This window comes from Haemaphysalis longicornis, unplaced genomic scaffold, assembly GCF_048455015.1.
Source record: "Haemaphysalis longicornis isolate Haplotype H1 unplaced genomic scaffold, Haemaphysalis longicornis Haplotype H1 scaffold_10, whole genome shotgun sequence".
NCBI classification, from domain to species: Eukaryota; Metazoa; Arthropoda; class Arachnida; order Ixodida; family Ixodidae; genus Haemaphysalis; species Haemaphysalis longicornis.
The window spans coordinates 57,338,819-57,363,077 of NW_027526204.1; the positions used below are offsets into that span (position 1 = coordinate 57,338,819).

The 24,259-nt window shown below is 45.6% G+C and overlaps 1 protein-coding gene across 2 annotated transcripts; it reads right to left on the reverse strand.

Moving 5' to 3' along the window:
• Window positions 1–570: 570 nt before the first annotated feature.
• LOC144158590 (uncharacterized) lies at window positions 571–22,964 on the reverse strand. Of its 2 annotated transcripts, none has more exons than XM_077689591.1 (6): window positions 22,530–22,962; window positions 19,263–19,399; window positions 19,135–19,197; window positions 17,447–17,497; window positions 14,080–14,206; window positions 571–3,205 (listed from the first exon to the last, which is right to left on the reverse strand). In XM_077689591.1, exons 2-6 carry the CDS (start codon window positions 19,363–19,365, stop codon window positions 2,335–2,337), a joined length of 1,215 nt encoding a protein of 404 aa, XP_077545717.1. In that variant the 5' UTR covers window positions 19,366–19,399; window positions 22,530–22,962; the 3' UTR covers window positions 571–2,334. The 2 variants fall into 2 exon arrangements, with proteins under 2 accessions (XP_077545717.1, XP_077545718.1); XM_077689592.1 differs by lacking the exon at window positions 571–3,205 and adding an exon at window positions 4,477–4,537 and having other exon boundaries at window positions 22,530–22,964.
• Between the last annotated feature and the right edge of the window lie 1,295 nt (window positions 22,965–24,259).

The window sequence follows — 24,259 nt, forward strand, 5'->3', positions numbered from 1 at the left end:
AGGTCACAGGGTTGGTGGCCTGGTGCAATGAGCATAGATTGCAGAGCTCAGTGTTGCGAAGTCTTTCAAGCGACGCCTCCTAGTAGCTTCCAACATACCCTTACAGTTACATGAATATGTGTAACTATCTCTGCCATAAAATGTACACAGCACAAATACCTGTCTTTCTCTTTTCCATTTCCTGAGTTCATAAGTGACTGCTGCTGCCTCGAGTGGTACGTTTGTATTCACGACACTGCAGCATACTGATAAAGGTACCCAAAGCGTTTGTTTCATATGCTTTACCTGGCATCTTGGTATGGCTGGAGTTTCCTGTGCACAGCCCTATTTTATAATCTGTCGAAAGAGCACTGTTGCAGTTTAAAGGTCAAGTTACACTGTGCCAAAAAGAGGAATGTAATTTACAACGGGTTCAGGACTTGGCGCATCTGGCAGCCATTTTTAAAATCCGACAGCGAACTGCAAGGCATGGGCGTCTTAGGCAGGCTTCACAAGAGATCCTAAGGGAAGTCGTATTGCCAAAAAGAATATGTCAGTAGCGTAGGAAAAAAACAATTCTTATGACCGACATAAGGATTGCATTTATTACAGCAACACATTTCAATTCCCATCCCGTGTAAGCAGAGTAAAAAAACACCAAGGCTGCCTGCCCACCTTTGTGAAGCATGACATACACTACCGCTGCAAAAATGGGTGTGAGGGGAGCTCTAGTTTAATTTGACAGTCCCAAAGCCAATGTTTTGCTAATGCATATCAGCCCAATGATAGAAAGATAACTGCTAACGCTTGGTGGATTAAAGAACAAAAAAAATATTGTACAAACATTTTCTGCTACATATTTGCTCACTACACTTGTGTTTGCCTTCATGGTTGCAGGCAAGTGAGTGGTGGCAGATTTTGGTGATGACATTCATGCTGTGCATTGGAGCCTATGTCAGGGCCCTTGCTAAACAACTCTGCCTTCAAGTACTGCTCATTCATCAAATGCAAATTGATTGTCGTGACCCAAACTTGTGCTAAAACAGCATTTGTTCACGATGGGTTTGAACTGTTACATTTGTTGCAATGAAGATAAGGGACCACTTGGCAGCAGTGGATCTTGTTTTAACTATTAAAATACCTCCCTTTAAATTATTCAAACCAAATATTACAGGGCTCTGAAGGCTAAAATCAGTATTTGCCCATGCCTAGTTGTGACAATTAAAAGTGCACCCTCGGGACTAAACAAAAAAGAGATGACACCTGCATTTTATGCGTATGAAAAATGTGTTTTGGGCACTGCTCCTTTTCAATTTCAGACATTCAACTTTTCACCGGCAAACAATTTGTCAAACCTGGTTTTCATTCATAAGCCCCTTCAGAGAGGTTCTCCAAGCAGCTTTATCACCATTGTCAACCCTTTCACAAATAACAATCGATTTTTTTTCTGTTTTTAGAGGTTCTGCTTACAGAGGGAATTTCACAAGTCTAATCTTGTGCACTTGGCCACACCTTTAGTAGCCGTGCACATCTAACCAATGATGCCGATACAGTGGGCCGCAGTCTCTCATTATAGATCTGTGAAGATTCTGGGTGATACCGTTCTGAGAATTACTCCAGACATAAGACCTCTAGTGATCGCTCAATTTTAAGTATGAAGGTATGCTTTGCAGCAAAGCTTGTGCAAAATGTAGAGCAAACTGGGATTATGCCAGTATGAAGTTTGCGATCTACATGCCATGCTTCTTATCAGTGGATAATCATCTTTTCTGACTCGGCAAAGTTACTTTATGGGCAAAAGTTTTCTAACACAATAAAAGCAAGGCTCCCTGCTGAAAGGCGATATTGCTTCTGAGAAGTGAACATTTGTAAGCAAGGATTCTTTTACAGACAATGCAAATGTACAGCCCATTTTTCAATGAGATTTTACACCTAAAAAGCTGCAAATTTAAATGACACCTGTTGCAAAACAAAGCACCTTTGGCTAGAGAGGAATTTTGTATAATATATTAAAGCCTGCTTCTCGGAAAAATCCTTGTTGATATATAGGGTAAACTTCTGGCTTTTAACCGGTATAATTGCTGGTGACAAAGCTTCAAACAGAAATGGCTTTGTTGGAAAATGCTCGACTTGCAGTTTTCACCACAAAAATAGTTTTCCCTGAATAGACAAATTGCCTTTACAAAAAGGTGTTCTCAAAATAGTTGCACACAATGTCTTGTTGCCAGAGTGCAGTCATTCATGATTAACCAGGTACAACTGCAAGTGGAGTTCTCTTGACTGCTCCTACACAGGTAGGGCCTTGTTAGAGTTTTTGTGATCAACCAAGTAGGTTTTCAGTAGAGCTCTTGCACGTTACGCACTTAGTTTCTCAGCAGAGTGAATTTTTTCATGCCGAACCAAATTGACTCTTTGAGTAAAGCTCTTGTGACAAAAGCTACACACGAAGGGCCTCTCACCAGAGTGCAATCTTTCATGGTTAACCAGGTCGCCTTTTTGAGTGTAGCTCTTTTGACAGATGTTGCACACGTAAGGCCTCTCTCCGGAGTGCAACCTTTCGTGTTTAACTAGGTGGGCTTTTTGCTTAAAGCTCTTCTGGCATACATTACACACATAGGGCCTCTCACCAGAGTGTGTCCTTTCATGAATAACCAGGTCACTTTTTTGAATAAAGCTCTTCTCACAGATGCTACATGTGTGGGGCTTCTCTCGAGAGTGCCACCTTTCGTGAGCCACCAGGTCACCTCTTTGACTATAGCTCTTCTGACAGATGGTACACACATAGGGTCTCTCACCAGAGTGCAGTCTTTCATGTTTAACCATGTGGCATCTTTGAGTAAAGCTCTTGTGGCAGGTGGTACACACATAAGGCCGTTCTTTAGAGTGCATTCTCTCGTGAGTAACCAGGTGGTGTCTTTGAGTAAAGCTCTTCTGACAGATGCTACAGATGTAGGGCCTCTCGCCAGAGTGCACTCTTTCATGAATAACCAGGTGGGTGCTTTGAGTAAAGCTTTTAGAACAGACGCTGCACATGTAGCGCCTCTCGCCAGTATGAACTCTCATGTGGGTGTCCAGGTTCCACCTTTTGCGGAAGACTTGATTGCAAACAGCGCAGATGTAGGACTTCTTACTGGCACACACTTTCTTATGAGCAGACAAATGGCTGCATTGTTGGCCAGGTAGGCAGGAACAAAGCTTCCATCCAAACTGGACCGTCCCACTATCCCTGGAAAAATGCCAAATGGGTAGAATGAGGCACAAAATTAAAAATGGCATCAAAATAAAGAAGCAAGCTAAAGGCCAACTCCTTGACATAACAATTAGTTTTCTGGCCAATAAATCAATGTACACACAACAAAATAACCATGGTGTCTGAAAAATGTAGTTTTCATGCATGTCATTGGCATTTTATTCAAAATTCATTGATTAATTATGGTGTAAACAAAAGCTTTGCAGAAGATTGCACATTCATAAATCACAATGCAAATTGAATGTCTAAGCTTAAAATCTTAGAAAAACAAATGTAAACTCAATTAGGTTGTCATACAGAATGCCTAAAGAATGCAATTAAGTAATCCCCTCAACTGCTCATACAATAAGTGGCAAACGCAAATATGCCAGCACAAAAACATTAGCTACAGCAATTTGCAAATTTCTGAGTGAGTTTCCCCAAACTGAGGCATTTTAAAGACAAAACATAGCAAGAACCTGCATGGGAACAAAAATTACCTTAAAGGGACACTGAAGTGAATTCATCAAGCTCCCCTATTTGCTCGCACTGCGTAGACTGGCTCAAACGAACACACTTTTCATCGTTTATCCAGTTGATAAGTCGGCAATTATTTATAAAGCCCGAAAGAAGAAAAACGACCATGCGCGGTCTGCGGCGGCCGCACCAACTAAAGGCTCTGACGTCGGGAGGAGGTGCACCATGACTGGACGATGTCAAAGATTAGCATTCAAACAAGTTTCAGTTCGGTAAAACAACATGCTTGACATCCGAAGTTATCGTTGGATGGGCATTCTCCATATCTCAATAATCGCCACACTGCGCTTCTGCCATGTTGTCGGCTGTAAAATGCCTAAGATAAGCCTGCCAGGATGGCTTGGAATCATCGCAATCACTAGCAGAGGACGCAGTGGATGAAGGCCCTCTGCGTCACCGCAGATGCTCAAAGGCAATGTGCTTTTCCCCCATATTTGGAGCTTGGCTCACTCATGCCTGTATCATAAAAAGCATGTTCGCACCAGGCCAACGGTCTGCTGATTCTGGCCTGTGCCCACTGCCCGCAAGCAGTCGGTGCTTATGGCAACAAAACGCCAACAAGAACTCGCAAGCGCATCAGTGTCAATCTGCGTGTTCCATGAACTCGCTTGTGGAGGAGTGAACGTTACGGCCCAAAAATGGTGAACTCAATATGGAAAACATCGGCCAAAAGTGAAAAAATCAACTTACAAAAACAAAAGAAAGTACCTTCGGGGATTCGAACTTGAGACTTGAAAACAACATACCTAGAGTTCACTCGGCCACGGGCCAGCGCTGCCGGTCACGGAAATACTGCACACAAGCAGTCGGTGCTTATGGCAACAGCACGCTAACGAGAACTCGCTAGCGCATCAGTGTCAGTCTGCACGTTCCGCGAACTCGCTCATGGAGAAGTGAACGTTAGGGCCCAAAAACGGTGAACTCAGTGTAGAAAACATCGGCACAAAACGAAATAATCAACTTAATAAAACATAATGTACCCTCGGGGATTCGAACTTGCGACGTGCAAAATAACATACCTAGAGCGCCAGACCACTCGGCCACGGGCCAGTGCTGCCGGTATTGGAAATATGAGGTATATAATGAATACAGGGGTGAGACAGCCCAAAGAGATTTGGAAGCAGTTTTCGGAGCAGCAAAATTTCGATTTTGGAGCAGAAGCAGCTTGATTTGGAGCAGGTAGGGACATTTAATACATCGTCTTGTGAGCTTAAAAAATCACAATTTCAGCAATTTGAAGGGTCAAGTACACATTCCAATCAGTTTTGAATACACAGAACACTGAAACAGCCTTACGCGAAATAATTTTTAAAGAGTATCACAAAGTTCGAGCTTCACTACCTTTTTCCTAACTGGTGAGATTGTGTTGTGGCTGTACGCAACACTGACAAAACTGCCGTTAACATTATCAAATTTAAGAGTTCTGCAATTGTGGCTTGTTTTTTTACCGTTTCTATGCTAAAATTATTATTTTTGTAATCCCAGGCTGCGTTGTACGAACGAGTGTAGTCACGGCAACAGTTCAGCAACTTCGAGCTAACGGTCGTATAGCCCAACCAGCCTACCCGTTGCAGTCCGTGGGGCGCACGTCCACCCGGTGATCATTTGAGGAGCGTTACTGTTTACCCACCTAGTTTTGGGCATTAAATTTCACTTCGCATACATCAAGTGTTATTAGTCGCGTGCTATGGCAACCATGCAGTCCTGCAGCTATTGGGCGCTGCCTGGACAGGTCGCGGCGCCGCAGCGCAGCCCGCAACTTTCGTGCCGACCGTTCCCTCCCGGGCCGAGGCTCGCGATCGCGCTTCGAAGCATAGCAACACCTCAGCATTTTATAACACCACAACGAGCCAAAGAGTTCAATTCACGAACCCGATTATAGACGCACGCACTGCGTTTCGCACTCAAGGACACCGAAGTCGTAAACCCCACATTTCAAAACTTTTTTTACGAGCCGCGCAACTTCTCGTAATCTCGCACCAATCTCAAACCATATCCCCGCGTTAACGTCACTGTTCAGAGCCACAATTGATAGAATAAATAGACGGGAACCCAGCTGATAGCGTAAAATAAACCAGGGAAAATATCGGCGATGCGCAGTGAGCGTGAAGTAGGCAGTAGCAGGCAGATCAGGCGGCGGCCATGTTTGCAGCCACAGCGATGCCTAATCGGGAAGGCCGTTTCAGCGAACCCGGACAGAAAGCCAATCGTGTTTTAGAAGCTATCGTTTGCTTCATTTCTTCAGTCTTTCTATTTTTGCCATTTCTGTGTTTGCAAATGACCGCCAATAAAAGCAGTCACTGGGACGCGGGAAGCTTTCGTCCCCACCGGAAATCCGTGCATTTCAGGATTTTTTGGAGCAGTTTGGCACAATTTTCGCAATTTTCATGCTTTTGGAGCAGCTTGGCGCAGGAAAATGGAATTGTATCAAAAAGGCGCAATATGCGCAGCTGTCTCACCCCTGTACAGTATAACCAGTTTGCACTTTTATTTAGTTTTAGCATTTTAAGCAGCTTAGGTGACTATTTGTTGTATAGCGCTCGTCCAGTAAGCGTCTCCGAAAGTTCCACAATACCTCACGTCTAGCAATTGCATTTCCTAGACGGAAAAGTGTTCGCAGATATGTGGTCGTGTGGGTGACCACTGTGCTTGTTCACCTAGCACAAAAAAGTGCCTCCTGCTCCGTAGTTTTATGCTGTACGGTAAAAGTTTCAGTTGATTTTATTTCCTTAGTACCCATTGACTTCGCTGACTCTTCTCCCACCTTCAAGTGGCCTTAAGTTTTCCTACCAGCGTACCAGTCAGCGAAGCTTGATTAACTGTAGGGTTTAATGCGCCGACGCAACGCGGACGATGAGGCGCGCCGTAGTGGAGGGCTCCGGATTAATTTTGACCACCTGGGGATCTTTATCGTGCGCCGAAATCTCGTACACACGGGCGTTTTTGCTTTTCGCCTCCATCAGAAAAGCGGCCGCCGCGGTCGGGAATCGAACCCGCGACCTTGTGCTCAGTAGCGTAACGCCTTAGCCACTGAGCCACCGCGGCGGGTAGTCAGCGAAGCGTTGCATGTGCACTAGTTCAGCGCTTGTGTGGAGCGACCTTGACTTGGAGCTTGATACAGTGTACAAACTAACAAAGTAAATAAAGGCACATTCTTCCATTCACAAACATGTCGTGGCTTAGTTTCAACTGAGCGAATGAATTGCGACGACCCGTCGGCGGCCGCTGGGCTAAACGCTGAGCCAACTGACTCTGTCGGAAGGTCGGTGAGCCGTGCAGTAGTGCAGTCAAGCCAAGTCATTTCCTCCTGGCGTCAGATGAAAACGCCATAGAAAATGGGCGAGGATGCGGAGAGGACCGCATTTTCGAATTGATTTTTCTACTAAATAAATTCGCGTAAACACACTCAGAGTGGTCGAAACATGGCCTATAGACTCCGAACTGCAATTTGCACTAGTAATCCCACAATGTTTACAAATCACTTCAGTGTCCCTTTAAGTGTACCGTAGCCCACGACCACATTATAGTCCTTACTGTGTGAAATATGAACCATTCATGTACGCAAAAATTTTCACCATTACCACATCCCCCGGGACACACAACAGGTAATGCAAGCATGTGTGGTCATTATTGCACTGCCTTCACCATGTGGCCAGTGTTAAGAGACACCAAGTTAGCTCGTCACCTGCTTTGACGATGGACCAGGCACATGCTGTTTCACTGGGACTTGTGACTCCCTTTACTGCTTGAATGCATTGTAATATTTGTAAAATGGATTTTGCAGCCAGTGCAGCACAACAGAAAAGGGGGAATAAAAATGACATTGACAAAATACTGACACTGGTAAGCAACAAAAGGAGCGGTATGCAGCCGCTGCTAAAGGGAGTAAACGACCACAATTCAGAGTGCAACGCATGGTTTTAGCGGGTTACAAAGCATGGGCAAGAAATGCAATGTTGCAGACTTTTCTACTTGAAGCGACTTATGTGCTATTCATGAAGCCTCAGGTTCACAAGGTAGAAAGACAAGAAGCTCATAGATTAAGATGCACTGACGAATATTCAATTATTTTTTTGTTCCCTTTGTGTTGTACTTCCCAGCATGCTTCTATTAGGAAAAATGTGTCAAACGTGTTGTCATCGATTTCAGACCTTGGCTGCTCATGCTGCTACCATTAAAACCTGGGCATTAAAACATCAACCCATTTGTCATGGGTTATACCAGGAGGGTCTGCTCTTCTCATAAACACAACCACACAAAATAAATCGCCCTTCACTTGGCATGGCTTTGATGCAAATTACGCATTGAAAGATGTGAATGAGACTGAAATCATGACAACACAGTTGTCAACTTGTGGTGAAGCACGAGCATTTCTGCAAGCCTGCATAGCATGAGCTGCCACTAGTCGGGCACAATGTGTTCGGTGCTTTGCTTAAACATTTAGAGCGACTATGTCAATCAGGAACAGTTACTCTCTTCAGTCTGTAAGCTTGGTTTGGCCAGTGCTAAACCTAATCGAGATAGCCAGAAAAAAAAATACATTAGTGATGGGCCAAGCGACGACAATGATAATTATGGGTGTTAATGGCACAAGTTTAATCAAGGCATACAGTGGCAAAAATTATTAAATAAAAGTGGTATCAAGGTAAGTACTGAAGTTAGTAAGAATAAGCAATATAAATTAAAATGCGTGGCTGTTAAATAGAGCAAGGTTGTGATCACGTGTGATATGAAAAAATCTGTAAACATTTATACTTTGATCGATGCCTAAAACGCACTTAAACTGATATTGAAATGATGTGTAAACATAATCAGATCCTTTATGCAGAGACCCTAGTAGAGACCCTCTATGTCGATGCCATATCGGCATAAAGATGCATTCACCATTGATGTAATTCCCTCCACATCACCTCCTCTTTCCACCCTCACCCTTCACCCCCGTCACCCACATGTCGCGGAAGAGGCGGCAATCGCACTGGCATTAACCCAAAGGCCCACCCCTGAAATTGTATTGTCGATTCGAAAACCGCCTACAAAACTTTGCCAAAGGGCTCATTTCTGCCCTGGCACACAAAATTCTCTGTCTAAATTCGCCATCCGGCACAGTCTAACCCCAATGGTTCCCTGCTCACATGTGCATTGGAGGGATAGAGATGGCACACATGGCAGCCCTAGCACTTGTCACCCGAGCGTACGATATGGACTCTTCCCTCCATAGAGCCAGATTGACCAGGGACAGTCTCCTCACCATCAGAGAGGTCACACAGCATTACTGCCTCTCCCGCCGTAAGCTTCTCCCGCTCACTCAGCCCCCTCTCTGGAGGAGAAACGCCTCTGGCACTAACTCCAAACGGAATCTCCACCCTGCAGAGCCGTACTTTTCTACTCATCCTCACTCTGCCCCCGCTGCGGTGAAAGAGACATGGTGCAATGCCAAATGAGGACCCATTCCCTACCATCAATTCCCCTGACCAGTGGTAAAGGCGTTGGGCAGCTCGGGCCCCCAGCTCCAGAAGGAGCTCATGACTCAAGTGGCTGAAGTCGGTTGTGCCCACTGCACCCTAATTCTTTATGTGAATAAAAGTTATTTCTCTCTCTCTCTCTCTCCATGGGACATGTTTCAACCACTCTGGGTGCGTTTATGAAATTTATTTTCTTCATCCTTCTTGCCGATTTCCGGTGACAATTCTTATGATGCGAACAATTCCCGAATGGTTTGACTGTGTCGACTGCGTGGTTTGCCAGACTGGTGGTGGGCCGTCAGACGTTGATCACAAAGTAAAAAGTGAGCCCCGACAAGATTTGCGCCTTGAAGAATGTGGCTTCATTCTGCTAGTTTGCAGCATGAATTAGGCATAAAGGGGTCACGAAGGCAAAATACAAGTTTGGTTCAATAAAGAGTGTCTTTTGTCCCCAAACAATGACACCAATCTTATCGCAAACTTGAAAAAATAGCCGGGATACTAGGGAAAAGAGGACCAGTGGAGACTCCCTCGACACTGTCAGCAATTCCTCTATGATGCCACACAACCTCGTTTGTGTGATTGGCAGCCGCCCACCTAAACCACCGTCAAGAAACGTTACTGGGCGATTGCCGTACGACCTCTAGTTGTTTCGAGCATATCACTTGTGATAACGTAGAGTTAACACATTGAAAACTGTGTGGCTGGCCCATTCACATCAATACTGCCCATATATACCACCCCCGTGTAAAACAAGTTTTTCAAAAGTTGTTTTTCTGTTAAAGAACCTCTTTTGCAGCTGGAATTGAGCTCAGTGAGTTACCAAAGGCTAGTTCTTTCAAATTGAGTGAAGTTGTGTGTTGTCTTTATGGCCCATTTAATCAAGTCCATGAAAGCAAATAGCTCCGCACTAGCACATATGCAACATAGATTGGCATTACGATACTTGTTTATCTTCGCTAACAGACAAAAGCATGTCTTCTGCAAAACAAACCAGCAGACTGGTCAGCAGCATGATAACACATTTGTAATTGCTTTTCCTGCCTAAGAATGCAGTCACTAGTGACAAGCTATCCGTGGGGATATGGGAAAGGTTACTGTACAAAATTTACTTTAGAAATACTCAGCTAGGCCGTTCAGAATGCTGCAATTCAACAAATAAACTGCCTTTTTGACATGTAGGGTTAGTCATCAGATTTATATACGTAGCATTTCGACAACAGCCATCACAATGAGTGTGAGTGGTTTAAAGCATTGGGTGCCGCACGTCTCATTGTGCAGGCCCGCATCGCAGACAGGATCATTTTTCTTTTTTTGCAGTTGATATTTTTCAATTTTTCTCCACAAATGATATACTTTATGCAAACAGACACCGACGCACCGGCTAGCTCTCGATGGCATGGTATTGAAATAAGCACCGACAGCTTGCGGACACCGTGTAAAATAGGCCGACCATTACCCTGGTGCAAACACGCCATTTACAATACAAGAACGAGCCAGGTGAGCTCCAAAGGTGGCAGCGAAACGCCTCACAGTTGATGGTCTCCAACAATGCGGAGGGCGTTCAGCAACAACGTAAAACTCGGCCAGTGAACAGTACGATACTAAGCTGTCCTGACAGGCTTATACAGCCCATTCTGCAGCTGGCAACACGGCAGAAGTGTGGTATGCCCATGCCTCAAATATTGAGAATGCGCAATTAAAGGGAACCCTGCAACACCACTTACCATCGACTGCTAGGAATGTATTTTGGGGTAAAGTCTATTGTCCCAGCAATCTCTTCCCGCAAGAATTACGAGAAAATCCGTTAACTATCTCCGAAACTACACGCAATGGAAAATCGCGCATAAATGTTCCCTCTCAACTCAACCGCGGACAACGCGACAAAAGCTGCGCGCTCTCTCCCGGAGAGGGGGGCGGCGCGCGGCGTTCTGTTCGGCGGCCTTCGATATGTCACAGGCTGGGGAGTTTCATCCTTTTCCCCGCAACGTGGACGGGTCTATTTCCGGTCTGGTGCCACAAAAAAGCAGGCGTGGTGGCCTGCTTGCAAGCAAGCGCTCAGGCTGGTAGGGCGCTTTTGGAGCAATAAACGTTTGTTGTCGAGTAGGCTCGTTGAAAGTGGAATATTTAATTCATCACTCAAACTCCGCGCACACTCAAAGCAAAAGAAACACCAAAAGCATGCGGACAGGTTCAGACATAGAAGAGGTTCATACACAGCGCTGATGACGGCTGATCGTCACAGGAAATGCCAGAATTTAGCCGCGAAGTTGACCCGCGACAGCCAACAGGACAGCCAGGACAGCCATGGCCCGATTGACGTCGCAGAGGGCATGGCAGGGGTGCATAATGAGGAGAATTGAAGAGAGAGCGGTTGGTTTTTCCACGTCTTTCACGGCAATTTGCGTGCTTACCGCTTCACGTGCACATGTAATATTTGGCTCGGGTGTTCCTGGAGGTCTAATCTAAACATCACGCAGGTTTACTTGGACTGCACGAAGAGTGTTGCAGGGTCCCTTTAATGGTAACATCTAATGCCAAGCATGTGATGCAGGGAGCCGAAACCGCTGATTCAGAAAACAACTACATTCCAGACACATGCTTGTTTTTCCTAGAAAAAAACTGGCAGATACACCAGCGTGTATGCATGACCTCTGAAGCTTGAACATCATCCAATTATACTGCACGAAGCGTTCTCATCATTTTGCTACCTTGCTAAAGTTGTTGTGGCAGCTGCACATGTAGCATGGTACTTTTTCTTGTCAGGCTTTTTCATTAAATACTGCTTTTGCGGCCAGATAAACAATGAACAGTACATTTACTTGAGACCATCTATGCAATGCAAACACAAGTTTGAGAAATACACTCCAGTGTCCCTTTAAAGAGAATCCTGAAATTGCCAGACAAATTGCTACACAGGGGCCTTGAAAAACCAGTGACCAGGTGGCAGTGAGTTGCATGCGTGCGGTCTATCCGTAACCTGCACAAGGCCACCCCAAAGACTGTTTTGCTTGTCTGTTACGTATCTATCTGTATGTGGTTGTATAGTGTGCAGTTTCTTGTCCAGTTGCATGTCCCACATTTAACCTGCCAGCATCCCTTCTGTCTCCTTCATAGGAGTGGCTTTAAGTCCTTGTGCAGGAGATCCAAATCACAGTGATGTGTGACGTGCGGCAACAGCAGCGTTCTGGTCAGCGATTTCATTGCCACGAATTCCACAGTGTCTAGGCACACACCAATGCTCAGTTTTAGGGCATAGTGAGATATTCTGGCCTTCAGCCCATTTATGCTTCGTCAGCCTCAGAACAGGCCATAAAAATGCTTAGAGAGTAAGTAAAGATAATGAATTGTGTGCGTTTCTGGCGTGTTTTATGGTAATTAAAATGCTGTGTTCCTCAGCTTTGGTGTGTAATCACCTCCCCAATTCGATTATCTAAACATGTTCACACAGGATAGTGTTGCCCACCTAGCTAAATGCTGACATGCTGCACTTGGCAGCAAGGTACCGTATAATGCGGAATATAGGTCGAGATTTTTTACAGAAAAATTTGCCTAAAAGTCACCCCTCGACCTATATTGCAGTCATTTGGCAGTTGTCATCTGGCGACCGGGCAGCCCATCGAGCCCATCCAAACTCCAAAGGCACCATCGCCACCACCATCAATCGGATGCGACGCCATCTTTGTTTTGTTGCTTCTCTCGCTGTCGGCGAATGTGTGCGTGCTATTTTCTTCTTGCTCAAAATGAGTTTAGGCACTTGGTGCCAGTTCACAGCAGCATTTAAAAGAAAAGTTGGGGGTTTTCCAAGGCCAATGACGTGTCCGCCTTGCGCCAGTTCGGTATCACCAAAAGAAGTGCTGCTAGCGGCGTTAGCTGAAGGGGTAGCTCTCGGTATGCAACACTCGGAAGACCTCACTTCATGGGCGCTGCTCTGTGCACCTGTGCTGCTGTACAAAGGGGCAAATTTTGTCCGCTAGCGTCACGCGATGTCTCTACGAATGGATACCCCAAGATGTTTGCTGACCGCCTGCACAGACTGGCGGTCGCTACGGTCTGCACACGAGTGTCCCATGCTTTGCGCTCGCTTCACAATGACATGGTCTTGCGAATGTTTAAGAAGTGCTGCATAAGCAATTCCCTGGACTGCACCGAGGACGACCTGCTGTGTGGGCGACGGCGAGCCAGAAGCAGTCGTCCGACGATACTTCAGACAGTTTTAAATGAGTAATCTGAGACAAAACAAGTTATAGTCTCAATAAAACAATGGTTGGTACCCAATTATTTTTTTTTGCATTTTTCGGCTACAACGTAAGGGGGTCGACCTATATTACGCCTCGACCTATATTCCGCATTATACGGTAGATAGCAAAAAAATACCATGCACTGGTTTTAAGGTAGCAAGCACTGATGCTACATTTTATGTACCTTCCCAGGTTCTTTCCACACCTTTCGAGGTTCTGGCTCTGCAGATGATCACCTGAGTTCCTGAAAAGATGCGTGTTTTCTTCGGGTGCCATCTTATTTACTAGTCACCCCCCCAAAAAACAACATTGTCACTGAGTTACTGACAATGTTGTTGAGTTACTGACAATGTTGACTGAGTTTACTTGAATCGCAGTATCTGCAAATGAAACCTTTTAGGTTACACACTTGAAACTCTTAGTTGAGACTGTTTTCATGTTAATATTATGTGTGGGTACATCTGCTAAAGCTGCCGGTATTACTGAGACTACTGGTACCATTTCCATGTATATTTGTAGGCCACTCAACAAGACTTCCTGCACCAGACCCTTTCAGGGGATCTGGTGCAGACAGGGCTATCCACAGTGTTGATGTTGTGCAAGCAAGAGTACTGCAAGCATTGCCACCCACCTTGTGTTGCTTGACTGTGGGTCACAGGAGTAAGTGTGAAGACCAGACTCCACCGCAAGGACTGTACCATCTCGTGAAGCAGGAAATTCCTCCGAGGCACAAACTTGGGCATTGTCCACATCCAGAACTGAAAAAAATAAAATGTAGAGGCAGCTAAGGGCAATGAGTGTAATATGGCAAAATTTGAACAACAAGAGGAAGCCACCTCAGTTCAAATTAATGATTCAAACTAACAAAAGTGAAGAATAGCAGCAAGCTGTGGTAGGGAAGCAGTAGGGCAGGCCAACAACCTCATGCTTTAAAAGAAGTCCACCACTGCAGTCTGGCTTTTGTCCTTTAAGGTGACAGTCAGCAGCTTTCACTGTTAGTAAATGTGTTGGAAGGCCTCTTCCTCGCCTTTAGAACTGAAGAAGAGACTGTCGGCATATAATAAAGCCATGACTTCACAGTGGAGGGACGCACTGGTGCTTTGCCCGTCTCCTGTTGCTGTCACTGGCAGTGACCATTTCTGCACTTCTGACACAGAAAATTATATTTTTGAGTGCACCCCACACCAGTGCATTCCCATCCAGATCAACATAGTCTATAGACGAGACTTGGGGTTTACTTGATTTAGCTCCGGGTTTTACCTGCAAGACCAAGTTTTGCACACTTTTACCAAACCTCTCTATTCTTCTATCTTATCAGTGGGCCACCACCTCGTGTCGGCACCAGGTGCGAGCCTCTTGCTGTGTACCAGGCCCCCACCCACCAGTGTGGTGGCAGTTGGTTCAAATCATCCGTGGCAGAAAACACCAATGTTCGAATCAAAAGGCTTTATCAAATGCACACTTCTATCAAGCTTGGCCAGGACAAATTGCACAGTTCAAATTCTCTAAAAATTCAAATTATTGAAGTTGGAATTACAAGGACAATAAAGGGTAAACACGAGTTGGCCTGTATCGATAGATTACGGTGCTAATAATCTAAATACACCATTTTCGCAACTACCAGTTCATAAAAACAGAAAATGCCAAAACATGAAAACGGGTGTTGATGTCCCATGGGCTTTCGGGTACCATAGTTTGTGACGTCACAAAAGATGTGCACGGCTAGAGCTCACTGGAGAAGCATCTATAAATGTTTTCCTGACAAATGGTTCTTGGTGGTTGGGCATATGAAATAAATGTAAAATATTTTAACACTTTACGTGAGCTCTTCTTATTTATAAAGACTACAGCTTTTATACATTGCAAAATATTGATTGATTGTGGGGGTTTAACGCGCTGACACAACGCAGGCACTGAGGCGCGCCGTAGTAGAGGGCCCCGGATTAAATTTTACCCACCGGGGATCTTTAACGTGCACCTAAATCTCGTACACACCAGCATTTTTGCTTTTCGTCTTCATCACAAAAGCGGCCGCAGTGGCCGGGAATCAAACCCGTGACCTCTTGTTCAGCACACATTGCAAAACAGGCTGCTTCCCTCACACTTCACATTCGGCCATCATGTTTTCAGTTTAGTTTTGGAAAACACGTGCTCTACATAGGTGCGCAATCAGAAAAGTCAATAATCTACAATGGTGAATGCCCGAGCTTCTGCAAGCAATAACCTCGGCAGGAAGCAGCAAAAAGAACAAAATTTTTAAGCGACCCTCATGAGCTTCTAATCTTCTGCTGTCCACTCGTGAATGTTGCTATGGGTAAAGTGTGCCCAAGCCCGGATCGAACCTTATCACTCGTGGGAGGTAAACGGGTAATTACCATAGCTCCTCCACTGACCACAAGCCGCTGTTGATAATCGTAAGCGTCGCATAGCTCCACGCTTGGGCGTGGAGCTATAAGGAACATACAAGACATCTCCAGCTTATCGAGTTCAAGTGCTTGAAGCAGACAGCACGAACGCAACTGGTCAGATTTCACAACACACTGTTTTTCACGCGGGGAAGGCACCAGTGCACGGGAGCTTGCTAGATCGGGGCCAGAAAAAGCTGACACGGTGCACCCATTTCACAGATCGCTTCACAGTTGTGTAACCTTGGGCAGCGGTTGACGCAGTGTTGTTGCCTTGGGCATCATCAGTACGACAAAAAGCATTTCTTGTTTGGCCGGGCACAAATCATAAAAGTCCAAACCAGCCCCCTCGGCCAGAGAATCGTTGGTAACGTTGCCCATGGCTTGCAGACGTTTAAGCTACCATTGCCAGCATGAGCGCGCCTAGAACACACCGGTGCCTAGCTCCTTTGTTACGCAATGGCTACGCCACGAAAAAATGAAAGGAAAACGGGAAAGAAATGCCAGCTTTAGTTCCTCATTTCTCTGCAAATAATGTGTACTTGCTCATCGAACAAAAGCTGAGAGTGATACCAATTGTATGATCTTTAAGTTAAAACAAAATTGCATTCAGCCTTTAGTGTCTGTTTAATGACCTTTCAGTGCACACAACTGTGACTGCTATACGTACATGTGCTTATCACAATTTGCCTAAGGTTAGACTTAGCGCTGCCAGAGAATTGTTAAAGGAATCATAGAAGTTTTATTGATGCAGCAATACATTGTAGGTACTACTTTAAATCACGACATTTTAGACCAAAGTTGTGCATGTCTCGGTTTTCACATATAGTGTGCCGATAAATTGCAACAGGAGAGAAATTTTTTGCACCCAAGAGCTAGTGTTTTGCTTCCTTCTTGATGAGCTCCAAGTGTGACATTTTTACTGGCGTTTTCTCTGTACAGCGTGGAGGGCTTCCAGAGCGACATTTTCCCTGGTGTCCTTCGCGTCAAAGCTTGCCCCTGTCAGCAGTCCCCTCTTTTTGCGCATACGAGTGGGGTTAGGGGGGCATGCTCACGCAACCAGGGTTTATGCACTAAATGATGACCTTAACATTGCGCTGGTGGGAGATTTACATGTGGACGTCTCACGGCCCAATGCGATTAAACTGCTGTCTTGCGTAGTAGAGCGGTTCAGTGGGTGTGTTACACAGACAGTACAATGTCTCCCACATGAGAGAGAAATGAAGAGCCCCATATTCGTTCACTAGAATAAGACTAGTCCTTGCATGGTTCATTCAGCGAATTAGCTAGGAAGTATGCTCAATCACAAATTACAGACGTTTTTTTAGTGCACCCCTCGGACTATGTCCAGCTTCACTGGTCATCTTCCTTTCAGAGTGGCAGGGCACGGAGTTTTTTTGGAAAGAAATGGTTGTACAGTGAAAAATAACCCTTGATACAGAGTCACATATCACCCATTTTCTTAATTTTGTGACATGAAGCTTGTGCAGTATGCACAAACCTCAATACTGCTAGTGGCATACAGAGCCACAAAAATGCTGCAACTTATACACCTATACCCCACAAACAAAACAGGGTCTCAACAAAACTCACCAGTTTCCAGAAAAGCCGCTGCAAATCCCTGCCACTGTTGTTCATGTGTTTCTGCGTACACACAGAACATACACACACTATCATTAGAATGTCCCGACGATGACGGTTGGGGATGCATAAGTTGCAGCCAAATTATGCATAAAAGATTAAGTATCTCAGATGGGTGAGACAGCCAGCCTAAAGCCTGTATGCAAAGAAAGACTGTGAACCAAGCTCTTCTCGACCAAGTATAAAAAACGTGGAAGCTGAACATGGTGTGCACCTTGTGTGGCGAACAGATGAAACACTAGCGGAAAACATCACTGGAAATACTGAACACGTAAATTTTTCTACTATAGAAGTTTTCTTCTAAAGTTTTCTACACGTAAAGTTTCCAACTATTGCACCAGACTGGCGAGCTGAGGCTGATAGTTTCAAGTCCAGCTTCTCCTAACCACCTTCCTACAAATTACTGTCTCATACCATTCCTGTGATTCAATGATTGACTGATAGTGCGGTGTAACATGCCAAATCTACATGAGCGCTATGATGTGCGCTGTAGTGGAGGGCTGTGGATTAATTTCCGCCAGCTAGGAATGTTTAACGCTCGCCAATATCTCAACACAAGCATTTTCACTTTTCGCCTTCTTTAGAAAAGTGGCCCCCTGGAGAGGATGAAACCCACGTCCCTGAGGTCAGAAGCACGCCATAGCCATCAAGCCACAGCGGTGGGTATGTAACAGAAGCCATAAAGGCACCTCCAGATGGCAGGTAAAAAAGCCAGCTGCTCTGAAGTCAGCATAATATACATGTGACTTGCGACTATTGCACTTGTTGCACACACAAATGTTAAAAATATTCGGTCTCATCATAGGTGTGCAGCTTTCCCTGAAAGGAAAGGGTAGCAAATAAGAGGAAATAGGCCCTGGGATTAAACAGTTAGGCTGGTTTACAGTAGACTATCTAGGCACCATGCGTGCCTTATCGTACAATTTCTAGGTGTGCTTCTATTTCTAGGTACAATTTCTAGGTTGGTGTATAGGTCACCGAAAACAAAAACGAGTTTCTTGATATACACTAGCAACATGCCCAAGTTAAACACCTTTAAATGCAAGAATATCTTATGTCAATTTGTCTACAATGAAGAAGATAATGTAATGTTTTATGTTTTCTCTGAGTATGCTTCCAAACATGAAATGGCCACCTAAAAGCCTTGCATGATGAAGGCCCATTGCAAATAGCACACTTTCGGAAAGTCCTATACTGGCAGTAATAGGTTTTTACATTTACTAAGAGGTATAGAATAACTTCTCCTAGCCTAAAAGACACCACTATAGGTATCTGCAACCCAATTTAGAGCAACCAAAATGTTCTGATGTATGCTGACAACAGCACGATCATTTTTGGACTTCCATAGCAACTGCAGCCGCTGCAACATCCTCACAACACTTTGACACCACAGTAATAAGGTGCTTATTAACACATTCCTTTTCCCATATCACATTCTAGTATTGGCATGCTTGACATACTTTAAATCTCACGCACAGGAGATCCCCATGGCTTTATACTGCCACCATAGCAATGTTATACACAAATTACACAAACATTACTCAAAAAGAACGCTATAATGTAAATTATTTCTTCCATCGCATTGACCGCTCTAAACTGAAGTGTGTATATATGTGAATAAAAAAATGCAAAATTCAAACCTGGAGATTTTTCGCCTGTTTGGGAGCTTCTGCTGATGAGCCCAGCAGGAGTGCACTGCGTACCTGACAAGGAAATTCATAGTCAGCAATGAATACAACCTAGCAGTTAAAATGAAGAGGCATGGTACCTATTGCTCTATTGGCAATGGATGCCTGTGTGTTTTGGCTGCAGAATACACGCTGACAGGAGACTGTGTCTGTACATGTTTCCATGACGCAGCTCTTTGGCATCGATGAAGCGGAAGGCCTGCTGCTGTTGTGTCTTCTGAAAGCAAAAAACACAATCACAGGTGAAAACTCCCACAATAGAGCATTTTAGCATAGCATCCGCAGCTCTTTGCGAAAAGTTAGCCTAAGCTTTTACTTCAAGTCATCCTCATTGTGCATGTGCAGTGCACAGCAATGGTTTTGCAAACGGCCACAAGTAGAATTACACTATTTCGGAAAAATAGTGTGCATGTGCTGGGGTGTTTGTGTATCCATGTTAATGAGATGGCACGTAGCCCAGGCCCTCAACATTACTATAGACAATAATTTGTGTCTTGTAGAACGTTTTTGTCCCGTATTTTGATACGCATTGCATGGTGTGCATGAAATTGCTGGCTGCCCGAATGAAGCTTCTTCAGCCAGGCCAGCGGCCAGAGTAATGTGTGTTGTGGACGAGTTCACTTCACGATGAAATGCGATGTATGTCTGAGCGTGCACTGTGCTTCCAAATTATTACTTTTGACAAGCGACTTGAATCTTGCAGGGGCTATGTACACCGTGCGTGTCTGAAAGCCTTCTCGGCCTGTTCCAGAGTGAAGTGGCTTCTTTTTGACCCTGTAAATCCCAAGAACAGAGTGCTAACCTAATGACGGGCTAGCGGGAATTCATCCCGTTAATTTTGTGCTCTGAAATCACACTAAATGCTGTGATTTTGCATTTGTTCAGAACACATCTTTTGATTGCACTGAAGTTAAATGTGCATCAAAGAGGGTCTTTTGGTTCAGGGTGTTATGTGCAAGGGAGTAAACAAAATCCACCGGGCGCTGATGCTTCCATTACGGTGTGTACTTACGTAAAATGGTATTTGTATCATGTTATGCATGTTTTCTATGCAATACCAATGCCAAGGCATTTGGTAGCACTGGTTTGGGTAGTTGTACAAAAATTGGTCCAGCTTGCACTAGAGGTGCAAGGCTGGAAGTGCAGCAGATCTGGTGGACCCTCTCCCTTGATAGGGGCCCTGGCTGTTGCACTTCACATTTATTTTTGAACTTGCCGCTGAAACTTCTCCATAACTGGTAGGCCCCAATCACTTCATCTGCGAGCTTCCACATCTCCTAAAGTGGACCACCTTAGCACGCGCTATATCCCACGGCCAAGTCCAAAGCCAACGCCCACGCTACGAACCCAAAGGAAATGGTGTACGATCTGTGGGAACCAAGCCCCTCCAATCAGGGCAAGGAGGTGCTGGCGACGCCCTCCTCCTAGGTGGGCAAGGGCGATCCTCGTGTGCCTGCCTCCTCTCTTTACAAGGTGATGGGGGACGCGCGTAGGACACTCCCCGGGAGACCACCCTTGGGATGTGCAACGATCGCACGGTACGTCAATGCCTTTCGGACACTTTTGGCCATTTCTTGAATTGGCCGTTGTTTCCCACTACCGTGGGTCACAGCATCCACCGTGTCGATTTGTGCATGCTTTGATTTGCGTCACTGCGTTTATTTAGCTGTCCGGCGAGTCTCCGGGCATATTCCACGCCTTTAGTGGGTTGCACGCATCCGCGCTGTGACGGTTTGCGACGTCTAAGGTCAGCGGAGGAGCGCCGATGCCGCAAAGTCGAGTACAGTGGCTTGAAATGTATAGCGGACACAGAGAGCCGCGGGCGCTAGCTGCCGCCTCGTAAACGAGCTGGGCACACACTGACAAGTGTATGCCCCAGGGGCTAGGTGCGTAGTAGAGTGCAGGTTTGTATCGTGGTTTTCTGCGTAATAAACACCTGTACTATTAAAGATATCGCTATATTGTGGAGTGAATGAAAATGTACACGCATGGTGAGAGTCGTGGCTCGCTCTCGAACCCATTGTGGACAGTATCTCCGCAGGGCAGTTCGGTGCTGCACGGGAGCAGTGACAATAATGACGGCGCATTATTTTGTTCTATTCTATTCCTTCATACTATTGTCAAGGATTAAGCGTACCACAGCTCGGAATGTGATGACAGCACAATCGGATAAACGCCTGTGCCACAATGCGAGGGACCCAGGTTGGATTCCGACCACGGGAAGCATTCTTTTTCTTTCCAATTGGCTGCACATGCCATTGCTACCCGCTATTGCTAACCCTGTAGCCGTCAGGCCTTTGGGGTGGCCCAGTGCTTAGTCTGCTGGTTTAACGGTTAAGAGGTGTCGGAATCGATTCCTGGGTCTTTTCTAACCACATTTTTTTTTCTTGAGGCGCGCCCTCCCAACACCTGCTCGTGGGCTTTTCGCCTCCTCATCACCTTACCTCACACTTTGCGGTTTTTTAGTGCGACAGACAGAAAATGCCAGCCGTAAACCGCTCCGCTGTTTAAACGCCTTGTTCACTTACTGCGAGATGCTCTGCCATACATTCAACAGATGGCGCAGTAAGCGTTAGAGTATCGCAACGCAAACCGGCGAAGCGTTCTACTAAAACTGTCGTCGCGGTGTTGATGCAGCAGGCCGCAAAAATTTAGAATGCAAATGCTATACTAAAACTCTCAAAGAGTACCAGTAATAAGGCGATTTTAGTACTTACCTGAAGAAAACAGCTTGCGCACAATTTAACAGACCCGAGTTCCCTTTTCAGTCAGATAAATAGGTACACAGACAAGATCTTCTAATTGCTATGCAAAACAACCCATGGTCCATACACCCGGACGGCAGGATGTGTCAGATATGGCTAGCCATTCCAGGCTTCTCCCTGGGTTTTCTAATCTCTTTAGGCAACCTTTACAAAGTTTCTCGCAGTACCAGGCGCTTTATTGCTAATGCTAACATCTGCACTAACATATGCCCATCTCCGTACGGTCAAAAAGACTGCGCTGTCAGAGTAACAACATGCCTTTTCAAAAAGCCGCATTTTTCTTTTCTGGAATATACGTATGTACACCTTTTAGCGTAGAGTTCTTTCTTTTTTTCGCGATTCCAAAGGCCTTCGCGTGGTATCGACAGCGGGCGGCGCCCAAGCAACGGGTGCAGCGGAGTTTTGGCCACCGCTCCCACGATGCGCAAACTTTAGCTCACCGCTGCACCTCACGTGTGTTGCCATGCATAATTAGCGGAGCGGTTGTGGTTACATCCCAGCGTAGTCACAGTGGTATTTATAAAGACGTTTGCAAATAAATAACTGCAGCTGGTTCTACGGCCATGTGTCGAGTAACGTTACCTGAAATCGGTATTCCACGGGAGGCCCAGTTCAAGGGGTAATCAATCACTGCTCCACCACGGCCGATACCCGAAGATTGGAGATGCTGCTACTACACACGTCACTTAACTCAGCTGAAATAAACTGCGGTCGTAGGGTTCGGCCTTCAATGAGACGAACACACATTGCTAGGCAGGAGACACGGCAACCACGACGAGCGAATAACGACAGGCCGTTTCCGAAACTGCACGAAGGTCCACATAGGACCGTCAGCGGTGGCTCCAGAGGCGTCTTCACGGGCACAGAGAAAGTGAGTTTCGCTGCGGTTAAGCCCTGTGCCACGGGCTAATCTTCTGAACTACACATTTTTGCAGAGACGACGATAAGCCACAACAAAACACACAGTACTACAGCCTGCTGTACTGTACAAATGGCAGCCCTATCGGGTCAAAACTGATTGAACAAATTTGTCACTGCGAGGAGCCACGTCCCGTTGTCTTTTGATGGCCATGTTAATGCGGACGTCTGCTTCAAGCTGAGGTGTTTGGGGTGGTTCACGGTGTCGTCTGCTGGCTACAAATTTCTCCTCACAAAATCTCGCACGGGGAGAGTTAATTGGCCAGTGATAAAGACGCAGGCGCAATACGTGGCAACGCAAAACTACTACGCTGCGCTAATTATACTGTTTCCTGAGGAACGACTTTTAGTGTTCCCCAAGGAACGTACGACACTCACTCCTCGTTTATTTGGGGCGATCGTAGCCCTGTACCCTAATTGCGATTAATTAATGAACTAATTATGTTTACAGATGATCGGATGTAGCACTACTGATGGCAACGGGTAACACCACTGATGACAACCCCGCCTGGAGCAAGAAATACGTCTCCACGAAACTCTAAGAAAAGTAATAATGAAATGAAGTAACAATCAGCGGAGTGTATTTGCCAGTTGCGTAGAAATAATAATAATAAAGCCTTTATTCGTATCACATAACGCACACATGATACTGGAGGATCGCGGAAAAAGCTGTCATAAAGGCAGCTTGACAAGGTCGCAGGCCCCCGCATCATGAAGGCGAAGTGCTCCTGGAGTCACACTAGTTTTGTAGAGTACGGGGAGGCCACTACAGCTCCGATCAGACAACCTTGAAAAAAGTAGATTTCGTTGTTGAACTTGTAGAAAACCCAGGAGATGGTGAGTTCTACAGGGAGCAGCAACCTGAACACCTCTCAGTAATTCCGCATTGCCAGACATGAAGCGCACTCCATTTTATCTTTGCGTTAACGAAGTTGTAATTGTGTTTTTGGAAGGACAGAGACGCTGCAAGAAACTCTATGGCCTGCAAGGCTAGAGTACTCCAGCTCTGAAGCCAACAGTAGCATCAACATTGCTATAAAAAAAAAAAAAACTTTATAACGTTGCGCCCTCAACCAAACAACTTTTAATGGGGTTCGCCGTGTTGGGACAGGCATTTATGGTACTATGGTGGGGAAATTGTCACTGTAGTGAGCGTTCTGCTGGTGATCGTGTTGGGGTAAGAGTGGCGATCAGGCGCACACACGTGAAACAACAACGTCTATGAGTGTGTAGATCATAGAATTAGCTCATGATTCAGCGCTTAACCGCTCCCGAGCTAAGGCTGTCGTGCTTGTGAAGACGCCCCGTGACCCACTGCCAGCCCATCGGTGTGAACTTCTGAGCAGTTCAGGAACAGATCTGTCTGCATGTAGCCGTCGTCGCTGTCGTGTCTC

Bases quoted from the DNA above. Each gene is read 5' to 3' on its own strand.
- LOC144158590 (XM_077689591.1), bottom strand. From the start codon at position 19,365: ATGCCAAAGAGCTGCGTCATGGAAACATGTACAGACACAGTCTCCTGT. The intron at 17,498-19,134 runs GTTTGAATTTTG...GTGTGTACGCAG, and splicing joins AACAGGCGAAAAATCTCCAG to AAACACATGAACAACAGTGG. The intron at 3,206-14,079 runs GTGGGTGGCAAT...GCATTTTTCCAG, and splicing joins CCACAGTCAAGCAACACAAG to GGATAGTGGGACGGTCCAGT.